The sequence below is a fragment of the Neopelma chrysocephalum genome, unplaced genomic scaffold (genome assembly GCF_003984885.1).
Source record: "Neopelma chrysocephalum unplaced genomic scaffold, ASM398488v2 Primary Assembly neopelma1_22, whole genome shotgun sequence".
In the NCBI taxonomy this organism is placed as follows: Eukaryota; Metazoa; Chordata; class Aves; order Passeriformes; family Pipridae; genus Neopelma; species Neopelma chrysocephalum.
In genome coordinates this window covers 23,704,005-23,730,356 of record NW_020897689.1, presented here as the reverse complement: position 1 = coordinate 23,730,356, position 26,352 = coordinate 23,704,005, and the positions used below count along the sequence as shown (strand labels likewise).

At 36.1% G+C, this 26,352-nt stretch overlaps 2 protein-coding genes across 3 annotated transcripts in view; both read left to right on the top strand.

Moving 5' to 3' along the window:
• The window catches only part of IMPACT (impact RWD domain protein), a 20,431-nt gene extending 5,411 nt beyond the window's left edge, over window positions 1-15,020 (top strand). The window contains exons 5-11 of the mRNA XM_027675134.1: window positions 2,542-2,627; window positions 3,765-3,893; window positions 4,182-4,276; window positions 7,177-7,250; window positions 8,748-8,838; window positions 11,096-11,230; window positions 13,053-15,020. Of these exons, the coding sequence (XP_027530935.1) occupies window positions 2,542-2,627; window positions 3,765-3,893; window positions 4,182-4,276; window positions 7,177-7,250; window positions 8,748-8,838; window positions 11,096-11,230; window positions 13,053-13,124 (682 nt within the window). The 3' untranslated portion in view covers window positions 13,125-15,020. The remainder of the gene's footprint in view (window positions 1-2,541; window positions 2,628-3,764; window positions 3,894-4,181; window positions 4,277-7,176; window positions 7,251-8,747; window positions 8,839-11,095; window positions 11,231-13,052) is intronic.
• Window positions 4,715-26,352, top strand: LOC113963698 (histamine H3 receptor-like). 2 transcript variants are annotated; one of them, XM_027675125.1, is made up of 4 exons: window positions 4,715-4,726; window positions 11,940-11,948; window positions 20,142-20,396; window positions 22,799-26,352. In XM_027675125.1, exons 3-4 carry the CDS (start codon window positions 20,205-20,207, stop codon window positions 23,591-23,593), a joined length of 987 nt encoding a protein of 328 aa, XP_027530926.1. In that variant the 5' UTR covers window positions 4,715-4,726; window positions 11,940-11,948; window positions 20,142-20,204; the 3' UTR covers window positions 23,594-26,352. The 2 variants fall into 2 exon arrangements, with proteins under 2 accessions (XP_027530926.1, XP_027530918.1); XM_027675117.1 differs by lacking the exons at window positions 4,715-4,726; window positions 11,940-11,948 and adding an exon at window positions 16,319-17,706 and having other exon boundaries at window positions 20,230-20,396.

The following is a 26,352-nucleotide window of genomic DNA, read 5'->3' as shown; positions in this document are numbered from 1 at the left end:
GCACATTTTTTCTTAAAACCTAAGGGATAATTAGGTTTTAAAACAAACACATGCAGAATCTATTAACTGGAAGCTGGATCATCATGGACTGTTTATTATCACAGTGTGCAGCTTACAACAAGGCACAATGAATGCATGAGAATAAACAGAGCATTTAGAAATACTCAAATTATGTGTTTTTAAATTGCTGTGAAATTGGGGTAGTAAATGTTGTTATTTTTTATGGTTTATTTATTTCTTTCAGATCCCAAATATAATGTAAAATAAACTAAATGAAAATGCATCATAAGGAAGCACAGTCATGCCCCAGATAGTGAAATCTGAACATCTTGCATAAGAAATGTTTTTTTAATGCCATAAGGAAGGGAGCACTTAGCTTGCATAACGTGTTTTTATCTAATTACTCAGTTACTTTCATTAACTGTGTTTCTTAGCTAATTAAGCAACAGATAATTTAAGCAAGTAAAATTGAATTTTAAGTGTTAAAAATGCACAAGGATTTTAGGCAAAAATTCTGTGGGATCATATTCACTACAGTTTTTCAGTGGAGGAAAAAGGACAGAGATTGTCCTTAATGCTGTCCAGATTCAAAGGATTTGATGGAGTCTGTACCACAGGTAGAGCTGCTGTAGATGGTTCTTTAAATGTCCTGAGCATCTGGCACAAGTTGGCATGTGAGGACTGTGAACATGGCTGTGAAAGAGTTTTTTTTCTTTTTTTTGTTCCCCACCTCTGCAGTCTTGTAGGCTATTAAAGTGTGCTAGTTCAGTCCCTTGCAGTTCCCTTCTGCCTATATCAGCTGCTCTTCAGAGCCCTTGCTGGTCTCTCACTTTTGTTTGTTCAACAGGAAGTGAATGTTTGTACTTTAGACCATAAATGTCATTTTAGACTGTTTAAAAACCTGGAGTAGTCACTGATGTCCACAGTATTTGTGAAAGCCTTTTGTCTATTCATCGTCTGAGTGGTCGTTGGATAAACAGATACTCTGCATTATTTGCATTTGATCATAGTCCCTAGTGATCTAAGTTGTAGAGTTCTGCAATCTAAACCAGTATGAACTATACTATTGATCGCTGTGTCTTCTTAAGGACGTGTAAAGAGTGGATAATTATAGATCACAAGTTTGTTTTGGGAGACAAAAAGTTCTTAAAAACATAGCAAATAACTGTGTTTAACCAGATATTCTTCTGGTAAGATATTTATTCGACAGAAAGCTTTGTTTCGTGACTTAGACACAAGTGACAAAAAAATAGCAGCATAGAAAGGTAACTTTTCAGAGTAAGTGTAATTTACAACTGCAGAAACTGAAATTGGGTTGTAGCTGGAGAAATTGCTATTTACTTTACAAAACTGAAAAAATTTATTTGTTGTCTAATCTCTTTCATTCCATCACTAAAAAAAAAAAAATCTAGATCTTCAGGTTTTAAGGCAGTTCTTCTTTATGATAAGCAGTGTGAGATCAAGGTCTTGAATTATTCTGGAGTCTGTCCAGATTTTGAAGACAGAGCTACATGTTTATAAATTCCTTATTTTTGCTTGAATATTTTTTCTTAAAATATGTATGTGTATTTGAATTTGATTGTTTCCAGCAGTAGTGCTGTATACATTAAGCTGAGTGAGAGTTTAAAGATGTTATTTTGTCATTTACATGGTGCCCAGGTGGTGGCAGTAAGAATAAAATGAATGAGAAACCTTAAGTTACATGTGGCCCTAAATCTTTAGTTTTGGTTCAGACACAAACATGCATCATTCATAAATGTACTAAACTAAAATAGTGAAGACAGCTTTGCAGGGCACCATTTGAAATGTATTTTGAGTTGTTTGCTGTACATAAAGGAAGCATTTCTTAATTCCAAATATGCATATATAGAACATGTTCATTCCATCCTCCCCCAGTACCTTAATACACATCTGTATCCCCTGACTGAAGACTCCTAGACCTAAATCTTTACCTCTCTGTCCTGTAAGTCTGCTTGTTACCCAAAATGTAGTATATCAGTCCAATGTTCCATTGTGTCTGCTGCCACTGACCTCGTATCACAGTCCACTGAGATCAACCTCAACCGTAATGATGAGGAGGGAGTCCCCTACAGCTGCAGAGCAGCTGAAGGAGCTCACCACTGGCAGTACAGTGCTTTTTGTAGAGAAAACTGATCCCAGGGCAAGCTCTAAGTTTGGACATTGTAGCTTAGTATTCTTTTGAAAATGCTGAGGTCTGTCTGACTTACTCTTTCCACAGTTGCTTTCCCTTTGCTTAGTGTGAGAAAGTTTCTGTGAGTTTCCTGTTTCCCTCCATCGTTGGTGCTTTTAATGTTAATAAATAAGTAAAGCAAGCCACAAAGAGTATGTAAGGATGCAGATACCTTGTTTCGCCCAGTGAAGTACTGAAACAGAACTTTCCACAAGCCTGCCTAAGCTGTTTATCTCACTAGCTTATTATGTTCTATTTCTGTGTGTCTGAAATCTGTATGTTATTTGGTGTGCTTTCCAAATGAAATCTGCAAAAATGATTCTTCATTTACTGTGGGTTTTTACTTCCAGACAGAACCTTGGTGAAAGTATATTGTATTTATGGGTGGAGAAGATACGAGAAGTTCTGATAGAAAAGGCACAATCTTCAGAGCCAGGTACTTCAGAAAACACACGGGGTTTTCAGTTTACTTCGTGTTCCACTGCAAAGTAAATTTCAGTCTAAGTTAAAGTTTATGTCCAGTTTTGTACTGGATCTACATATCAGAAAACAGTCTCCAGTGTCATGGCTTACTGTTTTATAGTGATAGCTTCCCTTTTTAAAAAGCAGTAGGGAAAAGGAGGGTGGCCTTTGAACTAGAACAAGGTCCTCAGTTCTCTCAGGAATGAAATTACTTGCATGAAAGGACAGTGCTGCACACAATACATTATGCATTATCCTCTGTTTTGCAAAGGAATTATTCATATCAGTAATTAATTTCTGGTATTGAGTGCACTGTTGGAGGATTGGAATTCAAGAGAAGATAAACTTCACTGGAATATGCAGACAAATGACCAAATATTCCTTCTTAATTGTATTTTACTATATTGGGATGAGAAGTACACAATCACTAGAATTGCAGTGATTCTTCTGTTGTTACTCTTACCTAGTTAGTGTAAATTCACAGTTCTTTCAAAAAATAGTGGAGGGGTTTTTGTGCATTAAAATGCTAAACTGCTATGAAATGCATGAGTGACGTGTGCATGCACATGTGGCAAAAGGTAAGAGAAGTACTTTTCTGTGTCATGGATGTTAGCTTAGTCCTGTGAGGAATAAAAGACTGAAGAGGAAAATAAAGACTGAAGAGGAAAATAAATTCTGTTCTCAGTGTTGCTTCATAGTAAGGTCTGGTTTTACTCTTTCAATAAACTGAGCATTTTGTTGCTACATCACAGACATTTAAGAAGTTTCTTTTCATTGATGTGACTAAAGGAGTGGATACTGAGAAGTGAAAATTTTACTGACAGTGTTGGAAGTTTGGATATTTTGACTGCAACCTTATAGCTTCTACTTATTATATCTAATGATTTTCTAGACCTTTTGAACATGCTTTATCACCCCTCTGCTTTTTTGTGGAAAATACCTGTTATGAAAACTGCATTATCATCACATCATAGGCCCTCAATAGGAATCAGACTGTGATGTATTAACTTGTCTCTAGATGCCAGAAGTCCAGATTTCAAAGAGTTTGAAACTTTGTTTTGCTTTTCTTGCAAAAAATGTGTAATAAATTCTACTACTTATATTGTAATAGAACCGGATATTAAGAAAACCAGTGAAGAAGTTGATGAAGATGATGAAGAAGATTTTCTCCTAGACTATGAGCCCATTCAGGAAGATCCAATTAAAATGTTAAATTACATGACATCTGAAAGTCAGGAAGGTAAAAAGTATGCTCATGTAAATTCTATTGAAATAACGTAGGAGAGGCTTGAAGATTCTGCTATTCTACTCAGCTTCAGAGAAAAATTAGTAACAATAAAATCATAATAAATTTGATAACAGTCATTAAATAACCCAATGTATTTTTACTTGTTCTGTTTGTCATCTCATGTACGTCACTTTAACAAATCCCTTTCTAAAATTCGAGACATTTTTTCCTTACATAACCATATACATTGTTTTTGTACTCCTGAAAGAAAACAAACACTTCCTTGTTTGTGATCAATAGATGAAGAATTGCCACCCATACATCATGGAAACCCAATCACAGATCGAAGGAGTACTTTCCAGGCACATCTGGCTCCAGTGGTGACAACCAGACAAGTTAGTAGAAATCAGTTCTTCTCCTTCTGCCTGTATTTTGAGCTTGACAAAATATTACTGGAATGCTTTGAATTTGCCAGGTATGTTTGTCTGTCTGCCTCTGCATCTTTGTGTGCTAACATTGTCTGAGTAGTCACCAGCTTCTTGCTTTCACTATCAGCTGAATATCTCTATATAACAGCTCTACAGTGCTTCCTGGTATTCTTTACCATTATGTTCATTAGATGAAAGAGAATAAGAACATTGTAATTTGACTTCTGGGTGATGGCAAGTTTATCATAAAATATCTGGAAGCTCCCGAGTCTATCATGTGTTAATTGGAAAATTATTTAACATGAATTTATAAATGTTTTCCATCCCTCAGAAAGCAATTCTACTCAAAAACACACTTGGATAATGCATAAGTAAATCTTTATTGAGACCTACTTGAGAGGGGTTTTGAGTTACTTTGTACATGACTTTGCATCTGTTGTCATCAGCCTCCTTTCATCATCCCTGTTCAGTGGGGAAGCTACTCATCTTTTCTTATTATGAACTGAGAGTTAAACCTTGAGAAGATTTTTCTCTTCTTTTTTATCCAATTTTAGGTTTTATTTTAAGGATTTTTGGTAAGGGATATTGTCAAATGCTTTTTGGAAATTCCAGGTAAGCTAAGTCTGCTACATGGTCAGTGACTGTGAAAGAATGGTGACAGTGTATTGAGTTATATTTCTCTATACAAAAGGTGTAGCTTTTTAATCTGTCTGTGGCATTTTTTTGTTGTTTTTAATTCTCTCATTAATTTGCCTAGTATGGATATAAGATTGGATCTTTAAATCCCTGTATCTTCCTGGAGCACTTCGACCTTTCAAGTTCACGTACACTGTACATTCATTTAGATTTTTGTGCTACAGCTGTATCTGCTTTAAGTGATTATTTTATATGTAATATATGTTTGAACTCAAAGAGTTGCTTTAGAAAGGGAGGAAATCAGAATAAGTGGGTTAATGTAATTTTTTCAATTTAAAATACTCTTGCTCTTTTATCATGATTTATGAGTAAAATTGTTCCTACACATGAGGAAGTCTGTACCCACGGACAGTGGTTTGCAAAAGGATAGATCTGTGTCAAGGAGTAGCACTCTCTTAAAGCAGATTAGTGAGTTGCCTTTTGCGTACAAAGATGTTGTGAATTGACATTCTTCTTTAATGACTTTTTTTTTTCCTAAGACAACAAATACTCAATAAACCCAGGAATCTCCAGTCAAGGCTTATCGGTATATGGTTAGTATAAAGATAGAGCAATTCCCCAAAGTGTCAAATCCATCTTGTTTCACAAGTGTCTTGCTGTGTGAGGTGATTGGTCTTCAGACTGCAGGGGAGCTTTACTGTGGTTGGACTAATTTTTCTGAAAGAAAGTCAAAATTGATGAGGAATGGAGTAACCACTACAGCTGTAGTGAAAGCTGGCTTCTTTATCAACTTTATCTGCATAATCTGTGTGATGCAATGATACTCATCGATATTTTGAGACAGTGTACAGAGTACAGTGTGAACTGCTTCATTGAGTGGGACTAAGATCTGATTTATTGTTTAAACATCTTGTGTCTTTTATGAGCATGTGCCTCACTGACATGGAGAATCACATCCCTTGTTTCCCTAAAGCAGGAATAGTAGAGAGGGGAACAGGAGGAAAAGAAATGCTCAGGAGCTACATCAGGGAAAAGGATAAATTGTTGCTTAGGCTAAAGATGTTTGTCTTTGAGGTTCATTGCTATTACAGACACATAATGAATCTTTAAAATATATTTTTAGGAACCTGGTAGCTGACAAATAAGTAATGTCAAAGGTGATGATCATTTCATATGATTACCCTAAGTCTGTGTATTGTCCATGTTTGTGAGAGTGTATTAAATTGTCTTTCTTAAATATTCAAAATAAGGAGAAGACAGGTGTCTGAAAAAATGTTCTTAACTAATAATAGCAGTTTTTTCATTGAGGTATCTTATATTTGAGGTGATTTTTGTCAGTTGAATTTCTTCAAGCAAAATTGGAAATAGCACAGTACGGCTAAGACAGGTATTAAATATGGCTGTTGATCACACCTCAGAGACATTTTTCCTTGCAATGAAAGGCAATTTACTTGCTAGGCGTGTTTTCCCAAACTTCCTCAACTTCAGTAATGTTTTGCATTATGTACTAAAATGATGCCTTAATCATAAGCTCTCCTTTTTGCTAGACCATTGGAAAGACTTGAACAATTGCTAGCTTGTTTAATTAGAAGCGTAAGATGGACTTATACTGATTAATGTTTAAGAGCAGAAAAATGGACATGATGGGAATATTTCCTGGGAAATACTGACACTTTCAGTAGAAAGAACCTTTTCTTTTTTGTTGTTTTTTCTATGAAATGGAAACTCTGAAAAAAACCCCATGTTTGGGAAAAACTCAAAGTGAAATATAGTAAGGTTTTTTAACCATCACATTTTTGGTGAAATAAGTAAAAGCAGTGTGTAGTGGTATATTTGAGTTTTGTTCTATTCCAGCTTAATGTTATAGTTGGAAAAATAATCAGGTTAATTACTTATACGTAATACTGATTAAAATTTTTTTCTGAAATTTATTGTCTTTCCTGTTTAGTAAATCTAAACTTCTATATCTTCATCAATAACATGAATGTATACAATGTACAAATTCAAGGAGCATCTGTTTTCAGCATCCCAGAAAAATGATTGGAAACAAACATGAGGGTACTGAGAAGCAACTTCTTGAGTTAACACACTGAATATATAATTCATTTTATGTCAAAATGTAAAATTGTTTCGTATATATACTAAGAAGGAGATGTTTGTTTTGCAGTGATTTTGAGATGTGTATATGAAATCCCTGTTATTAAAGGAAGGGTTTTTCCGTTTTTTTAAAGGTAAAAAGAGTTCTTGAAAAATTATATGAGAACAAGAAGATTGCAAGTGCTACTCACAACATATATGCATACAGGTGAGATGCAAATAATGATTTTTTTTTAATTTATTTTTTGTTTTTTAGCATTCTTTGACAAATGAGTGCAGGGCATGAGAAAGAAATTTGTTCCTATTAAATCCTTAAGGGAATAGGTTTCTTACTTGAATGGTATTGCAGGCTTTACTTTGAGGTCAAGAAAGTAGAACATATGGTAGGAAATAAGATGGTAAAGCAGCATTAGAAATAGAAAAAAGAAGGAGGATTTGAACACGTGTTGGTATACTTTGTATAGTATGTGTGAGCATGGAAATGCTGCATCATCCTGAACTAAATGTGTTTTTACTTGGGTGAAGTAACTTTTTTTCCCCCCAACCTTATATTTAGAAATAGGTGAAAATGTTCAGTTGAAATAAGACTCGAAACAGAAAGCCTGATGCAGACATCTGGCATATGAAGTTTCAGCTGAAATACGAGAAACTTCAGGGAAAATGAGAAACAGGTAAAAATTAATTTGGCAGTGGTCTACCTCTGGCAACTTTTGTAAACACAGCTTATGTGAAATGAATCGGTCTCAGTCCAGATAGCGATGCAGGTTTTCTGAGGAATGTAGGTGACAGTAAAAGGGAACCCTTTCCTTGCTGGAGGAACCAGTCATCTGAAAAAGCAGTATAGATGCTGATCCATTCATGCCAATCCTGGTGTGATCCTAATGAAACATTAAATGAGAGCAAGTGAAAGCTTATTTCACCAAAAAGTAAAAGTAAGTAAAGGGTTTCTCTAAAGAGGGGGTTTCTGTTGTTGCAGATGATGATATGGCTTCTTTCACTCATACTATCCAAATACATTGCAAAAAAGCAACAGACACTTACTTACTGCTTCCTATTTGTCATCTAGTACCGGAAGCCTCTTTCTCATTGTGTCACCTGTGTATTAGTAAGTTCAGAAGTTATAAAATCAGTTGGTAACAAACAGTAGACCTCTGCGCATTACTTCTGGAAAATTAGACCTGTGCAGCTGTCCTTTATATGAAGCAATATATCCAAAAGTTTCCTGGAGTGCCCCCTGAGAAAGGAGATGACATGGAGAATCTGAAGATGAATTTCAGGAATAGTTTCGTGTTGCTGCTGAAACACAGACCTAACTAATTATTTGTGATGATTTTGTCCAAGTTCTTACCACTTATGGGTTTGTACCATAATTTGAACCTGTATCTGATATAGTTGGCTTCAGCTAGGTGTAATTATTAGACTAAAAACCTAAGGATTTTCCTGTTTAGGGACATTGTGTTGGTAATTACTCTGGAGTTAACCTGAAGTAGCTAAAGTCTGTGTAAAAGCTTCCCAAAACTGTTCTACAGTACAGATAAATATTTGTGGTTTAGCTTAAGCCTCATCCTGTTTTCATGTAAATGTCGTTAGTAGAGAATTATAATTGATACATATATGTATGAAAGATCTCTGAGACTTTATTAATCATGTAAAGATGTTAGTTGATTGACTTTTTTTAATCTATTTTGTTTGGTTTTTTTCCAAGAATATACTGTGAAGATAAGCAGACTTTCTTACAGGATTGTGAAGATGATGGAGAGACAGCAGCAGGTGGACGTCTTCTTCATCTCATGCAGGTTCTAGAAATTAATCTTTGACTTCTAGAAATCTTGAACAGATTTTAAAAATCACTACAATGTAAATAAGCTTGTAGAAAATTATTTTAATTCTTGCTCTGCTGCAGTCAAACAGATGTTTACTTTCTTAAAGGTGAAGGGAAAAACACAAACTGGAATATTTTTTCAAGTCTCAGATTATAGAACAAGTGGTGTTTCATAGGTGGTAGTAATAGTTTGAATGGGTTAAGAGATAATTAAGTTTTGATTCCTATGCTTACCATGTGGTGTAAGATGTATAGAAAATGAAGACTGGAAGAAGCTGATGCTGTTTTCTCAAGTATACATAATAGAAAGACATATATATGAACTTTCACAGTAGAACTTCAAGAACAAAAGGTAGTGGGAGTGAAGCAGTTAAGTTGTTTTGATAATTTAGTCTGTTTTGTTATGCTGTTTCCCATTCTGTGTCCTTAACTCTCATACTTGTTTATATTTTAGTTTTCATGTGTTGAAACAATATTCCCTCACCAGAGGTGCTACTAAATGTGACTTGAGATTGATAAATTTTGGTTCATGATGCCAGCCCTAGTAGAACTATAAATAAAATATCATAAATTACAGAGGTTGTCTGGGTACATCTTAATGATGTGCCTCAAGACACTTAGCAGTATGAGCAGACAAAATATTGGTTTTGATTTTTATTTTTAGATTGATGTCACCTTCACAACAGTTTTGTTTTCCCATGCTTTTCTTGCTTGAATATTCTGTTGCTTAGTGTGTTATGCTCTTATTCCTGGAGACTCTTTTTCCCCCCCAAATTTTTTTTTTCTGAAAAAAATACAATTGATGGAAATATTTTGACATTTTTAATTTAGAACTTTTTCAAACTTCCTAAGTAACTCAAACCAGACTTGGGAAGGAAAACTTTGGTTGCGCAATATATGCAAGTATATGTGCTAAGAGTGAAAACATTATTGTTATGAAAATAATGTAAAGGAAGAATTTGGCAGTTACTGTACCTCAGTTTGTTCTGATCTTATCAGCTTGTTCTCAGCTTGGTTATATATACTTTTGAAAGCTGTCAGATTTAGAGTGTCTAGGCACTTAATATTCCATAAAAATGCAGTTTAGAAAGTGACGTGAAGTATCTACTTTCAAATGTGAATATATCTAAATTATATGGATGATCTCTCTCCATCTGTAGTCCTAGTTACTGGGAATATTTTAGTTTTGGAAGAATACTAAGGTAGGGATCAGAAAAGAGCAATTTTCAGCCATAGGAAAAGATTAAAATATTTTATGGGCTGGTTTCTAGATGTTCATAGATCTTGTAGTTTTTTTGTTATGAGCTCTTTTGACATATGATATGAGTATGAAGATTAGGTGATTTAAAACATTTATTGTTTCTGTACTTGTAGCTCTTTTTTTTTTTGCAATAGAAATCTAATCCTATTTCAGATAAACCTAGCACTTAAGACAGCCCTTTTTGATTGCAAAAAACTGTGTTTTAGATTAGTACCATCTTGTTTTCTGTGAACAGTTGCTATAAATAGACTTTATGACTGATACCTAAAGGAAGAGTAGAAAATGCCTGTCACAGCACATGCCCCAATCCTTTTTTCTTTTTTTTCATTATCCGTTTCATTTTAAAATTCTAAGAATATTTCTGTTTTCACAAACAATGATAGACTCTTGTAATAGTATTGTTCAAATTAGTGAAATATCTATTTTTTTCTCCTTAATGAAGATGATTAATGGTTGTTAACATGCACATGCTAACAGTACTAGCTACATTTTGGTATCCATATGAATAATACCTGTGCCCTGACTGTTATGAGCCTCATCCATCAACACTTCCAAAAATGTGGATAGACAATTTGCTTAATAATAGGGGTTCTCTGGAAATAATAATTGGTCATGTCAAACAATAAGAAACGTAACTCAGTAATTTTCCCTTTAAGTAATGCCTGGAGCTTTTGGCACATGGATGAGCAATGGTTGTGCATGAGATAGCTTTGTGCCCTTTCTGAGGGATACATGGACTCATTTCACTTTTGCATTTAACTTTGGATAGGAGCTTGGAGAGGGAAACTTAAGCACAACTGCTGACTTGTCATTCTTTATTACTCTCTGATAACCTATGTGTACCACAGACCTGACTGTAAGGCCTTCATAAAAATAGATAGTAAACTTTTTTTATGTTTAAAATTGGCGCCAACAGTAAAACTAGTTCGATTAAAAAAGAACAACTTTTATTTCTTTCTGTTATTCACAGATTTTGAATGTCCACAACGTGTTAGTTGTGGTATCCCGCTGGTATGGAGGTATTCTCTTAGGACCAGATCGTTTCAAACATATAAACAATTGTGCAAGAAACGTACTTGTAGAATATGACTATGTGCCTTCAGTGGTAAGTTTCTGCCCCTTAGAAGGGCGTTTGCATGTGAACTTGTGTGAATTTTTCCTGTTAGGTGAAGCCAGAAGAAAAGTAGTACAACCTGTGTCATCCTTGGGTTGCTTTGATGCAGGATCAGCGCAGAGAACTTCCAAGGAAGCTAGTGACCTGTTTTGTAAGCATGAGGTGTGCAGCAGAAGAGTAGAAGCAGTTGAGAACATTGATCAAAACACAAATTTGATTGCTGGGGGAGGATGATAAAGGGAAATGCCTCTTTCTGTGTTCAGAAAACTGGAAGCTGCCACCAACTGCTTCTCTGTGCCACCAGTTCTAGTCTGCAGGCAGACTGAGCTTGGGAATCTCTGTAACTAGTAGGCATTTTCAAAATGGAAAGCTTTATTAGACTCAAAGAAGTTTTCAGAATTATAGATGATAGACACCCTTAAAAAAACATCCAGGCTAGAAGAATTCAAGCGAAGTAACATTACCGGTACAGAAAAGATTATGGTAAAATGTTCCAAAGGAGCTTAAATAACTCAGGAGACAAAGTTCCAAATGACTTTGAATGGCATTTTACTTGTTAAAGGACTCAGGTCATTTAATAATCTCAGATTCTTGTTTCTCAACATTTTTTCATCCTCAGAATCAACACTTCTTCATCCTCAGAAAAGCATATTACATGTATCTATGTGCATTATAATATGTAATTGCTAACGACAGAGAGTTTCAGATAGTAGGAAATAATTACTAATGGATAATTGAAAAAGTATGCAGCTGTCAGGTTTTTTTTTTATATGAAAGTATTTCAGGTAGCTATGGCTGAAGGCTGAGTATTCTTTGGCATTTCTCCCCCTCCACTTTTCAGTTATTTGCTTTTTCCATTTTAAAGGTGCTTGTATATACTTGGTGATTCACGTTCTTGACAGTTTATCAGTGTTTTATTTGAAAACATTGCACTTAAAATAAAAGGAAATGAATTATTTTTAAGTATTTACCCTCCTTTGAAGGTTTAGTACCAAAAAAACCCTACTTTTTCTATTTTTAACAACTTAAAAGAGACTGGGGTTTTTTTACTGTGTATTAACAAACATTTGGTTACCAGTGTCCATCAGAAAAATAACAGATGGAACTTAGGGTAATGATTATTCTAGTGCCATGGATATGGCTCTTGGAGAAAGTATTCTTTTAGCTAACTCTCTTCAGAATAGCAGAGTTCAAACAACCTGTTTGAGTCCATTTCCCGTGTGTGAACAATAGAAAGAAATAGATTAAAATGTCTTGTGTTCTTGTCTGATGTAATGTAAGATTCCTTCACTGTTTTGGGGAGTACTTGCAATGAATGCCTACCAAAGAAAAGTCTTGTTTTTCAGAATTGGCAGTCAGAGTAAACTGTACATTACAGTGTTGATCCATCAAGACTGACCAAATTTTGTTTTTCCCGCTGTAGGTTTATTTCACTTAGGGAAACAAAGCAGTTTTAATGTCCTCGTGTATCTTGTGATGAGGCCACATCCACACTAAGAGGAGTTCTGCAGTATAGTGCTATAGAATTATTCCTATACTGGTAACTTCTTCCCTGAGTGGAAATGGCTGAGATTATTTTTATATTATATTCTGTTGGTGTAGCTACATCTATAATTTTATCATTGCTGAAGGCAGAAATTTCTAAATAGCAAGACTGAATGGCTAAATATTATACAACTCAAAATTTTCATAAATCCCAGTGAACTATAAACACTGTTCATAATAAAAATAATTCTCAACGGTTACCTTGAGAGAATAGTTGTGGTTTACAAGAATATTGTTTAAATTTTGAAATGCTTGTTTTTCATTTCAGGAAGAATCATCTAGACAAGCCGGAAAGAGCAAAAAGATAAGGAAGGACAACAAGAAGAGAACAGAACACTAGTTTATTTTTTGAAAACTTTAAAATATTATTTTGCTCATATTTATACAAAGAAAACCTGGACCTTATTGCCTTATCCAGTACAACAGATATGTTTTATGCAGAAGAGAATTCAGTAAAGATATAGATATATTTTCATCTTGTTTTGTGATTTTTTTTCTGCTGTTCTGAAGTAGAGCTTAGACACAAGTGCTCTGTTTTTTATACATTTCAGCTCCTTGTTATGAGGACATTGCAGCATCTGGAACCATTACCCCATCCTACCCCCTCCCAGCAAACAACAGCCGACTAATTACTAATGTGGATTTCTCATCTTCTCCATTCCTGGATTCAAACTCAAATATCTGTCTTGTATTAGTAATTGAATTCTCTATTTTTTTGTATTAAGGCTGAGACTAGAGTCGTTTGTACACTAGGTTACTTTCTAAGTTTCAGATTTTCTTCTGTAAAAGGAGTGCATGTGGCCGAGTGCTGTATGGCCTTGGAGAGCCTGGTCCTGCCTGTGCAGTTCTCAGTCAGATGCTAGATAGGGCCTGCTTAGTGACATAAGAAAGGCTAAACATGGGCAATAAACTAAGAAATGTGATGAAATTACTAAAAATTTCTTTGAGGATTGTTCTGAGACAATCGGGACTCTGGGAGCCTGTTGAGAAGTTGAGAATTAAGTGTTGCATAATTAAAGGAAACAATGGTTTCAACGAAGTACATGGGGATTTTGAAATAGGACTTACATGTAGTAATGAAGATATAAACATTTTGAAGACTTCTGTTGGTGTAGAGTGGGAAAAAAAGCAAGTGTTATTGATATGATCACAAAGACTTGAATTTTCTAGTCTTTTATGAATGGCTTTCAGGCTTTAATGCATTTTCAAAAAAACAAAACAAAACAAACCCACCAGGATGTTTCATCAGTTAATTGTCATATTTTTATTTAGATGAGATGAAATTTTTTTTAACATACCCTTGATATCTTCCACTTGGAGAGGGTAGATTTTAATGTTCTGTTGGGTTTTTTCTTTTTGTTTTCCCAAGTTATTTCCTAAACTTTGTGACCTCTTAGTCAGAGGTACTTTCTTAGGTCAGGTGCACTTTATGTATTTTGCTCATATAGTAATGTCAGGTCTCTGACTATTCTTAATGACTTTTCTCCAGTGGCACTTACATAGTTTAAAGGTGTAATTGTCAGACTATCTTACTCAACCACCAGTTTGGTATATAACTTTTTGCTGATAGCTTCTTACACTGGATTGTTCATTGTAGTTCTCCAGCAGAGGTACCTCAAAAAACTTTTCTCTCAAAGCAGACTTCATCTAATCAAAGTAACTATTTCAGAGTTTGATAGAGCAAGAGAGATACTCCTTAGCAATTCCAGTAACTTAAAAAATACCACCAAAATACATGATTAAAAAACAAAACAAACATGCTGATTCCTGCATTGATTTATTAATACAGTTTTGTGAAGTTACACTAACTTGTCTGCATAGAAAAGGTCTTTTGAGTTCAACCTTAGCATTTGTACTTGTGATACTAAAAATGTCTTTCCTCTCAGGAAAGGAGATCCACACTGTGTATGTCTTGTACTTTTTCGGTCATATAAGTATTTCTTGTTCATAGTTTGTCTTATAGATAGACTCCTTTAAAGTAAAAATTTTGGCATTCACTTCAAGTACTTTATTGACTTAAGTATTGCAAAGTTTCTGTTGCTTTTCTGAGAGTTTTGAGATTGTAGCAATTCTCTTTGTATTTCTGTTTGCAAGCATTTCATAAGTTTAAACTTCCTTTATTCTAAGAGGAAGATCCAACAAGGGAAGGAGGTTAGAAAAATGACTGGCAACAACTCTTAACTTTATAAATTCTGTTCGAAAATTAAAAATAACGTTAAACTGAAGCAGCAGTTTTAACTGTTTTTGTTATCAAATATTGTGAATTTGTTTAAGACATAATCCCTGCTTGTGGAAGAGTAACAAGTTTCATTATCTGTCAAAAAAAAAGAAGAAAAGGAGTATGGAATTAATTTATACCTAAAGTACAGTTGCCTGTATAAAAATATATCAATGAAGTATCAAACACTAGCAGGAAAAGGTGGATTGTGGTTTTTATTTTGTCTTTTTGGCCACTCTGTTGTCTAATCTCTTTATGTTATTGTTTTTGGTTTGCTATTCTGGAAGTGAATTGGGAGTAAGGATGAAAACAGATTAGCCATTACAGTACCACAGTCTCTGACAAAGTAGTATCAGAATGATTTATTTTTCTTTGTGTCTCAAACTTCAGTGACCAGACCAAGACTTTGTATCTGCTCTCTGATTGGGCTATTTTGTTAGCCACGTACCTTCTGAAGAACTGGTAGGTGGTTTCTCTTTCAAACAGAGACTGTAGGTAGAAGAGCCTTAATTAATTCAAGACAGTTGAGCAGTGGAGCAGAACTGTTATTCTTACAAGCTTACACGTGGTTCTGAGTCTTAACAGTTCTTATAAATGTCCTACATGTATCTGGAGATCTTCCATGAAATTTGAAAAGGTCACATTTCTAAAATCTACTACCCTTAACTTTTAAAAGTGAAGATAATTGTCTTTCTTAGTGGAGCATAGCAATTCTGGACTGTTTGTAATTTCTTGATATTGCAGGTAATTCACAGTGGTGCTTCTACTGTTTTATATGTGTTCTTTTTTAATGTGGGGGAAAGAAGAAAAGAGAAAACTGGAACATTTACTGTGGATCCTTTTTGTGTGTTCATCTGTGGTGTGCATTTATTGCCTAACACGTCTATTTGAATAAAAAATGAAAATCAGCTGTTTATTAGCTACTTTAGATATTTTTCTGTCTAGACCTGTGTTCTATACTGATTTAATCATAGTTATAGCCACACAATAATTCTTCTAAAAGCTCATTTAGTGGATCCACTGTTAAGCATATTTGTAGATTACTTGCTACACACAGGCTTTCCAAGCATGGAGTGGAAGAACTGGATATTTAAGATTTCAAGAAACCAAGTTAAATCTAAGTTAACTCCAAGAAGAAATGTTGAGGGATGGAGGTGGAAAAGAATTAGGTAGCTATATACACCTAGAAAGCACCCCAAGATTTAAGCCATTTGGCAAGGTCAGTTGGTTCTCATGAAAAACAGTGAAGCTGCTGAGTTTACTCTTGAGGCTTCAGTATGGCTAGCAGTGTTTTCTACATTACCTGGAAATGAAATAAAGCTTAAAGCAATAATGGACTTGCATACTGGGAAGATATTTGTATGGATAATAAAGTTCTGCATTTTTTGTACTGCGGCCATCCAAACATTTAGTAAAAGCACTTGGCAAATGCTAATGAATTTGTTCCCACAACAGAAGCAAAGACATGGCAGCCAGCATTTTTCAAATTTAAGGGTCTAAAATTAGACACTAAAGTGTTTTTAGAACCCGTAATAAAAGTGATTGAATTTTTACAACTGTGGAATACTCACAGCTCTCTGCAAGTAGCTTCATTACTCATACAAACTATAAGCATTTGTAGAAGACACACAATTTTTCCCACCAGTGTGGGAAAAAAAGCCTCATCCTGTTAATTGCCAAGCTCTGATTCATGTTCAGGGCATTGATATTTAGTTCCTGGGTTCCTGCGGCAGCAGCTGATGTTGTGTCACTGGGGTCGATGCTCAGAGTTTTGAAAGTGATTCAGTGGAAGTTTTGCAGGTGATCTCTGAGGGTTGGACCATTACTGGTTAACTGCTCTGGTAAGTAATTCTATATATGGTTATTTACATCATATCAGTTTTCAGCCCTAGAGTCTACAAAAAGAAGAACAACAATGAAGTCGAGCATGTCTTTGGTCAACAAAAAGATACAACAGAGAGGAACCACAGGCTTGCTGAATTGCAATGACACTAGATAAGCAAGGATGAAATTAGAAGACAGCTTAAATTCTCATTAAGATATGTACACAGGATTGAAAAAAGAATTCAGAAAAAATTGTCCATATTGCTAGCAAGCAAAACACTTCTGGGAGGGAGGGAGGAAAGCAAGAGAGAACATCAAATCAGCCATCCTGACCTCCACAGATAAGAATCAGGTTGCTGAAAGAAGAACTTGCATTTTAAAATACGAGCCTGAAAAAAACCCATATTTCTTAACAAGTTACTCTTCCAGAATTATACGGTTTAAAAAATCTTAAGAAAATTAGATTTATCTAGCATCAAAAGCTTTTGCTTTTTTCCTGTCCTGAGACAATTTTGGTTTTGATGTTTATTGGATTTTTGACCCATCTTGTTTTAACTCCTTGTGAATCTCAACCTTTTGGATAACTGCCAGATACAACTTTCTTCCCAGGCTGAACTGACCAGGATACACAACATGCACAACAGCACTGCCGGAACTCTGCATGTGGCTGCAGCGTGTAATGAGACTTGGCCCACCCAGTCACCGAGCTCTGAGTTTTCACTGGGCGTGTTGGTGCTGCTGACTTTCCTCATGGTGTTGCTATGTCTGGTCACCATCCTTGGAAACATCCTGGTGATCCTTGCTTTCATCCTGGACAGAAATCTCAGGCATCGGAGTAACTATTTCTTTCTCAATCTTGCTGTTTCTGACTTTGCAGTGGGTAAGTCACAGTGGTGGAGGCCTGTGCTAATTGTGTCCTGGGAATCTTAGAAGATGCAATGGATTTTATTTTCTGTGTGGTTTCTTCTAAGATAACTATTTCCCAAATGTTTGTAGGGGAAGGGAAAGAATTGGTGGAAGTTGCGTGGTGTGTTTTAGCCTATGATTTTTCAGAAAAAAATGGATGCTTCTTCAGGTAAACAGGTAATGTTTAATGTTACTGCTTCAGGATAAAATACTACTGTGTGTGAATTTTATGGAATAACAAATAATGGAAGTTGTTTATGAAGAGTTTTGATGGAAGTTTAGATAGTCCAATTACAGCATGTATTGCCTGGCAGATCTTCCATATGTGGTCGATATCTTCTATTTCAGTCTGGTGTCACACAATACAGATAATCACCTGAAGTTTGTGGTTAAATAATGATGAATAGTATTTTTAAACATTTTGCTATACATGCTCTATCTTGAGCAATACCTTAGGAATATGTGTTTGTATAGGTAAATAAAAATAACAAACAGTTTCTAAGAAGTTTGATTTTACATGTATATATTTGTAAATAGGGACACATTTAATTTTGAATGTGTACTGAGAAAAAGTACAATTAAGACACAAATGTGACGTGTAGTTGAAGATTGATGTATTACAATATTCTGTGAAGTGTTGAGTGTCTCTACTAAAAGTCTTATTAGATTATTGGGTGTGCAGAAGGATGGTTTTGAACAGTTCTGGCTATTTCATGAAATCCATATTCTGACTTGTGATATCACAAAAATATTTTTAAACTGTTTTTATTCTACTATTTTTTAGCCACACATTTAAAAAGAATGTTGAAAGAAAAGAAGAAACTCTACTTAAAATTTATTGCCAGTATCAGAAGTTCTATTAGGGGCATAGCTTCTAATAGTCCTGTCCTTGTGATGTCCAGGTCTTGTTGTAAAATATTTTGATCTCTTCCCCCATATGCTTGATTTCTTCTTCCAGCTTACATCTGCCTTGTTGTGCCACAGAGCTCTTGTTGCCTGCTGTCCAGTTGCATTATACAGGAAAAAAACACCACAGCAGAAAAAAACCCAAACTCTCAGTGGATAAAGTGGTGTTCTGTCATCTGGCTCACAATCTAGCACCACAGTGTACAAATACTAGCATCTAGCTGGGAAGTATGAAGTAAATAATGTACTCTGTCAAAGAAGGAAGTAGAGCTTACTTGGCATTACCTAATTTCCATAAGTTTTTGTTTCTGATATTATGTTTACCAGAATGTCTAGTTTTAATTCTAAATTTGGTTAAAAGCTTTGCCTACATTAGAGTCAAACTTGTTTGTATTTCCATAGCTACATAATTTAGATTTGAGGTATACCTAAATTATTCTTACTTTCTGCATGATCCTAATTGCTGAAAGCTTGCAGTCATTTGCTTATTCTTTGAACATATCTAATCTATCTGATTTTGACATTCAGCAACTTTTGCTTTACCTCTGTGCTTCAGGACCTATAGCTGGATTTGAATAGAAATCTCTTGATTCTTAGTAGAGAGAGAATAACAGGAATTCTGTTATTTTTATGGAAATGGAGACTCTCAAGATACTCTTCAATACCTGCTACACGAGTACACACTATTATGTAGTAAATCTAAAGTTGAAATCATAGCTTTTCTCCCTCCATGAATGGTAAAATCTGTAATATGGCATTTCGCCTGAAAGAGCAAGTGTTAGTTGCTCTATAGATGCAGTGATTCTATTCCATTGCAGCGTTTATGCTGTTCACTGCATTTCTGCATCCTAGCAAACTCCACCACTAGCTCTTCAGCCTCCCAAGGCTGCATTGTGACTCTGTGTAGGGTGATCACCTCGAAATTCGTTAAAATAAGGTAATATTGTCCACTTTCACAACATTTGTATTTAACAGCCTAAATTTAGATAGCCATGCATACCGGTGGGTCACTCATGTATGTTCCCATAGATAATACCCTATCAGCTCACCACTGAAAAGTGGTTATGATCAAGAATTATGATGAAAAGAAATGTAAGGCTGGGTGTGTTTAATTAACTGTGCAGTTTTTGCCAGCCTTCTGATTGTATAGTTTTAAAAATTAGTCTGAAACTCAGATTTCTATAAAAAGTTACTTCTGGAACACTTTTGGACACCATATCATGCTTCTAAGAGGATAGAAGCATGACAGTTGGATAATTTATTGTAGAAAGCAGTTGGGGAAAAGATGTTTTTGTTTGTTTTAATTTCAGCGATTAATACAGAATAGTGTTTACTTCAGCAGGTAAAAAAGTCAGCTGCTCCTTCCTTTAGCAGGTGATATTAACAGAAGTAATAATGATACACAATAAACACAATACACCTTTCAGAGAGGTATTAATTGTAAGAATGTTACTAGTGCCTAGTTTGTAGTAAAGTTTTCATTGGTTGCATGATAATACAAAGCCTTCCATGTGGCACAGAAATGTTTCTATGCTTTGACAAACAGTCCCTACAGTGCTGACTGACATGTGTGCTTGTTTTATTTTCATAGGTGTGTTCTGTATGCCTTTGTACATCCCTTATGCCCTGACAGGGACGTGGCACTTGGGACAAGGCCTGTGCAAGGTCTGGCTTGTTATGGACTATCTCGTGTGCACAGCTTCAGTCTTTAGCATCGTCCTTATCAGCTACGACCGTTTCCTGTCAGTTACAAAAGCTGTAAGAATAACATTTCTAATTATAGCTTTATATATATTGGAATTTCTATAAAACTCAGAGTATTCACTATTAACACTAGAAGCTAAATAGTCCTTCATTATTGTAGCATTTTTTTCTGAAAAATGATGATTCTTCGGTGTTGCATTGGCACTTAGAGATAGGACGTTGCCTTGTCTATAATTTCAATGTTACCCTCCTACCATCTGCATTAGAAATTATTTAATAACACTACAGAGAAGGGAAGACCAAGGTAGGAAAGAGACAGCAGGCATGTGGAAAACTTGGGCTTTGGCCGTTAGAAGAGGTGTGACGAAAACTGGATTGAGTCAAGGATATGCTTAGGCTTTATAAGAAGAGGTACGGAGGGAGATGTGGGATGGACTGGGTGAAGATCAGGTGAAGATCTGAATTACCGCAGGGGGTGATTGGCATGCGCTGCCAACAAGCAGTTGAGTGGAAACTAAGCCCTTGAAGCAGAAAGAAGAATGAATCACAATATGTGGAGAGGTACGAGGTGTTTCTTGAGTGTTGTCATTCTTCTGCTACAGAAGATATCCAAGGTATTCAGTAATAAATATTATCATTCACCATTTCTAAGCTCTATTGGTGTTTGGTCATAGAATCTTAGAATGGTTTGGATTGGAGGGGACCTTAAAGATAATCTATTCCAATGTTCCTGCCCCAGGCAGGTGCACCTCCCACTAGACCAGGTTGCTCAAAGCCCTATCTGGCCTGGCCTTGAACACTTCCAGGGATGGGGCATCCACAATTTCTCTGGGCAACCTGTTCCAGTGCCTCACCACCCTGACAGTAAAGAATTTCTTCCTAATATCTAAAATAAACCTACCCTCTTTCAGTTTGAAGCCATTCCTTCTTGTCCTGTCACTACTTGCCCTTGTACAAAGTCCTTCCCCATCTTTCTTTTCTTTTGTTTTAAAGCTGAACAGTAAAGTACGAAAATACCTATATTTAAGATATTAACGAAGTTGCAGAGCTCAGAATGTGAAAAATGTAAATTAAAAGGGCCTCTGCAACCCAACTGAGATCCATGTTCTTATGCAACTAGTGATGGTCTTTGTTTACATGATCACATTCTGGTTTTCTCCTTTAGATAATTAGAATGGAGTGAGTCCGGGAGTGTGTAACATAGGGCTGTTATCCAAAGAAAAGATGCTATGCTTCCTCATAGACTTGGGATCCACTTCTGACTATGCTGCAAACATGGCTCATGGCCAGGTGCCAGTCATTTTAGACTTAATAGTTTGTGAAGTTGTGCTGAGCTTCCTATTTTCTGCCTCTAAATTGAGATGCTTGTGGTCTTGCGAAGGGCTGCAAATTCATTACCGCAGAACTGGAGCTGCTCACTGAGCCATATGGTGCTTTGAGATGTAGAGGAGTCTGAATCTTCAGGCTACAGTAAAATAAAAAATCTAAAATAATGTGTATAACAGCTCACTACTGCTCTGTTACTTGCTGGTGAAATAGGGACAATACCCCTTGTGTCATATGAGGCTGTGAAGATACTGTACATTAATATTTGTGTAGCATGCAAGTGCTACACTTATGAATGGCATAGGATGCTGATGAGGAAGATAATAGTTCTGAGGAAAGCCTGAGATGTCAAATGTTGAACAGAATGGAGGAAATAAAATTGTCCAGCTTTTCATTAACTAATCTTCTTGTGCTCTGAAAGATGCAGGGGACCGAGAGCTGGAAGTGTGTATTGGACATACTGGCTGGGCTACTACAGGGTGGTTTTAACTCCTGTATTTCCTAACTTTGAATGTCATGATTTTAATTCTTGATATGCTGTCTAGGTAAACATAAAAGCATCAAGATTTTCAGTAATGCAATGAGCTTTTTACAGGTAAAGCAAATGTTAAAATAGAATGTTTAATAAAGCATATGTGTGGGATAGATTTTTCTGCTATGGCTGGAGGAAGCAGTATTAAAAATGATGTTATCTAGTGTTTGCAGTCTCACATGGCAACCTATCTAATATAGAAAGCTTCTACTTTTGCTGTGCAGGAAGTAATTCCCACAGCTGCTTTTGCTCTCTGCTGAGCCTGGGCTAATGAATCATAAACCGATTCCTTACTAATTCCTTGTTGCTACTTTACTGAGCGGTGGCAACAAGCTATGTCCTTTCACACCTTGAAGTCAAATGGTACTTTAGCCATCATAATTTCTGCTCCTCTCCAATCCCAAGTGTTAAAATAAGTCATAGAGCTACAGTGCATGAAGAACAAGACTAAGAGTTTTTTCAGGACTGTACACAGTGAAGATGTTCTTGGTGTCTGGGGAAATTACAGAACAAATATTATATTTGACTTGCTTATGGTTTCTTGGAGACAGTTTTTCCAAAATGTTGTCTGAATATGTGACGTCCTTTTCCCTCATAGATATCTTACAGAGCCCAGCAGGGAATAACCTCCAACCCTGCCATCAAGATGGTGGCCATATGGGTCTTAGCCTTTCTCCTCTATTGCCCAGCAATCCTCTTTTGGGAGCGTGTGGCCGGACACAGCGCAGTAGCGGCAGATCAGTGCTACGCTGAGTTCTACAACAACTGGTACTTCCTCCTGTGTGCATCCACCCTGGAGTTCTTTGTGCCACTGCTCCTGGTGATCTACTTCAATATGCACATCTTCCACAGCATCCAGAGGCGCCAGCGGCAAGGCAGTGTGCAGGACTGTGAGCCTCCAAGGAGCAGCAGCCTGTCCTGGAGATTTTGCCCTTTACCGAGGTCAGGGGCATCTTCTCCTTCCTCGGAAGCAGAGGACAGTGTTTCATCCCTAACGAGGTCGTGGAGACCAGCAGTGATGGCTAACTGTCCATCTAGAACAGAAACCAGTTCTACAGCTCTCAAAAGGAACTTTTCTGTTTCTTTTCATTCAAGGACTGGGTCAAAACTGCAGCGGGACAAAAAAATCGCGAAGTCACTTGCCATAATTGTCTGTGTGTTTGCCATTTGCTGGGCCCCGTACTCTTTATTAATGATTGTTCGTGGGGCCTGTCAAGGAAAGTGCATCCATAATTCCTTGTATGAAGCAGCCTTTTGGCTTTTATGGATCAATTCCTCTTTGAATCCATTTCTTTACCCTCTCTGTCATATGAGGTTTCGAATGGCTTTCATAAAAATATTGTGTCCCAAAAAGTTTGCAATGTTGAGATCAGGTAAGACACCTTCTCTTTAGAGAGTTAAAATAAATGTGTTAACAATAAGGTTCCTCTGTTATTTAGTGGTATTTTTTATATATATCTTCAGCATAAACAGAGAAAAAACCATTTGTTTATTGATGACATTGGTTAAGAGTGCAGCAGAATTATGTATTTGCCCTGATATTGCTAATTTTTAGAATCTTGCTTTTGGTTTTGCTAGAATGGCACCAGATTAATCACCATCTAGTGCATCAAAAAGAATAAAAAATTTTGCTGGATGTCCTCTTGGTTTGTGGGTGTGAGGTACTTTTTTTTTTTCCACTTTTTTTCCCCCTGTTTTTAATGTCTAGTGCTGGCTTTGTTTACTGTATACAGTGAAAGAAGTCTTTACAGATATCTCTGTAGAAGTTCACTGGAGGGAAATACCAGCTTGTGTATGTGTTGAAGTAAAATTTATGTCCTATTTGTGAACCTAAAGCTCTCAGAGAAGAAACAGTTCTGCTACATTTTTGAAAGGTTATATAAATACTCACAGAAGCAGTATAATTTCATTTTATAAACTATTATGAATACAAGATAGTGCCCTGTAGTTATTAGAATTCCCACAGTGAGCAATATGCAAGAGAGTGGACTGCCTAATCTACCGTATCTGTCCTTTTCTAATTTTAATATAGTTCATGCCTGGTGTTGCAGGACACAGTACATGTAAGTTAGTAATTCTGAACGATTTTCAGAGAATGAAATTTTCCATGGAAATGGAATTTTGAGATTGGTTATCAAAATTGTTGCAGACATAAATGGTTGTTAGTCTTTTCACCCATACTGTATTTTGTCCTGACACTCTCTTTGGTCATGCTTAAATGATATTTAGTGCCAGATCTGTGCAGAATTTGATGGCCTGAAAGATAGGCCAGGCTTGGGCACATGATCACTTTCCTGTTGAATTAGCAGAGCAAGCAATTCTAAGTTCATGCTGGATTTATCATTTTGGCTGTCTGTGCGAGAATAGACAATAGCCTCTCCAGTGTGAAGCTTTGCAAGTGCAAAGGTATTCCATCAAAATGTCTGGAACAAATTTGATCCGACAGAGTGATTTTTATACTAGATCAGTCTTTGTGCCCTATTACTGTGACATTATATGGATTTTCTCTGCCACAGAACAAGTATCAAACTGGATTTTTTTATCAGTGAGCGAGGGCTGTATTCAATGCTTGAGAACAGGATTTACAGAGGTCTGAAAGCTGACACAGAGGTGTCTCAAGCAGCTGTTAACAAATAAAGCAGTTGAATGTGCAGTGCTGAAAGGAGTGGGTAGATGTGTTGGAGAAGGCAATGGAGCTTGATTACAACTCATTCCATGTGCCAAACCTTCTTACCTTGTGTTGAGTGTTGCAACTCACCTAGAAGGCTTTCATGGATGGGTAAGTGAGAGTCACTGGTTACATTGTTTTTCTCTCCTTTTATGTAATTTTCTTCCCCTTTGTGTGTGTATATGTACAGATATAAATGTATAAAATATGGGAAGAGAAATGTGATGCACAGAACAATGAAGAGCAGTAATCCATTTAAATAGTTTTTAAACTAATTTGAAAATGGCTGTAGAAATGTTGCAACAGCACAGTACTCCTTTGCAAGCACAATTCAAATGCATATAAGCAGCTTAATCATAGCACAAAAGTTGATGGCTTTGAAGAGCTAAAATGTCATTCTGTTCAGAGGTCTGGAACTGAAGACTTCTCTTGATAGTTTTCACACTGGTGGAAGATTATCTTTCACCATTCATCCTCTTGATGTTTTCTTGCTTCACATGGATAGTGTTCTGGATTGTGAGCCTGATTTCCAAGAGAGATACAGCTTCAGGAGGAAGTCATTGATTCAGCACAGCTGTTTTTACTGTCATGAGCTAAGGTGCTGGCATAGATTTTGCACAGTTTTTCACAGAATCACAGAATCTTTTCTGTGAGGCTTAAAAAATCCAAACGCACACACAGAGTTAAAACATTTATAGAATAGCTGGTGCACTAAGCATCTGTTAAACAGATAAACTGAAGATAGGCCCAAAATGGGAAAGTATTTGAGTTGCCTGCTTTTCTATCCCTATGCTTTTAGTATAAATATTCTGATTGTATTTTGTGATTAAAGAATGTGTTGCTTGTTTTGGAAAAATGACCTACAAAATTATTGACTAGGTAAACTGAATCCACATTGTGCAGTGCTGGGAAACTAGTTTGCCAGGGAGAACAATGTGCAGCAAATTTGAAACAACATAAAGTAGGGAAGCTACTGGAGATCAATGTTCTTTAGTTTCTGTATTACACACAGTGTTCAAACTGTTTTGTCACACCATTCCTGTATACTAGAAGAATTTGTTATATTTTTCTAGTTGTTGAAAATTTTGCTTAGTGCTCACAGGGTAGGTCAAGCACTTGGTTGCTTTGCTCATATCATTAAAGCTGTCTTAGTCAAGGTGGCATTGAGTCTTCTCCCAACTGGACATTTTCCAGAGTTATGATAAGATACTTATTCAGCATTTGTTCTTATAACCTGACTCAAACGGGCTTTGTTTGCCAAAGGGTTTTCTAAGCCAAGTCTCTATCCAGTCACCCATTTCACGTCCTTGAATTTTCTTCTGTCTTTGCAGATGTCAAATAGGCCTTGTAAATACATAGTTACAGTCAGTATATGACTTTGTGAGGTTCAACTCAAAATACACCAGTGTTTTTCTAAGTTAACCCTCTCAGGTTTTAAAAAACATCCAACAAATAAAACATACATGTTGGAAGAAATTGTGTTA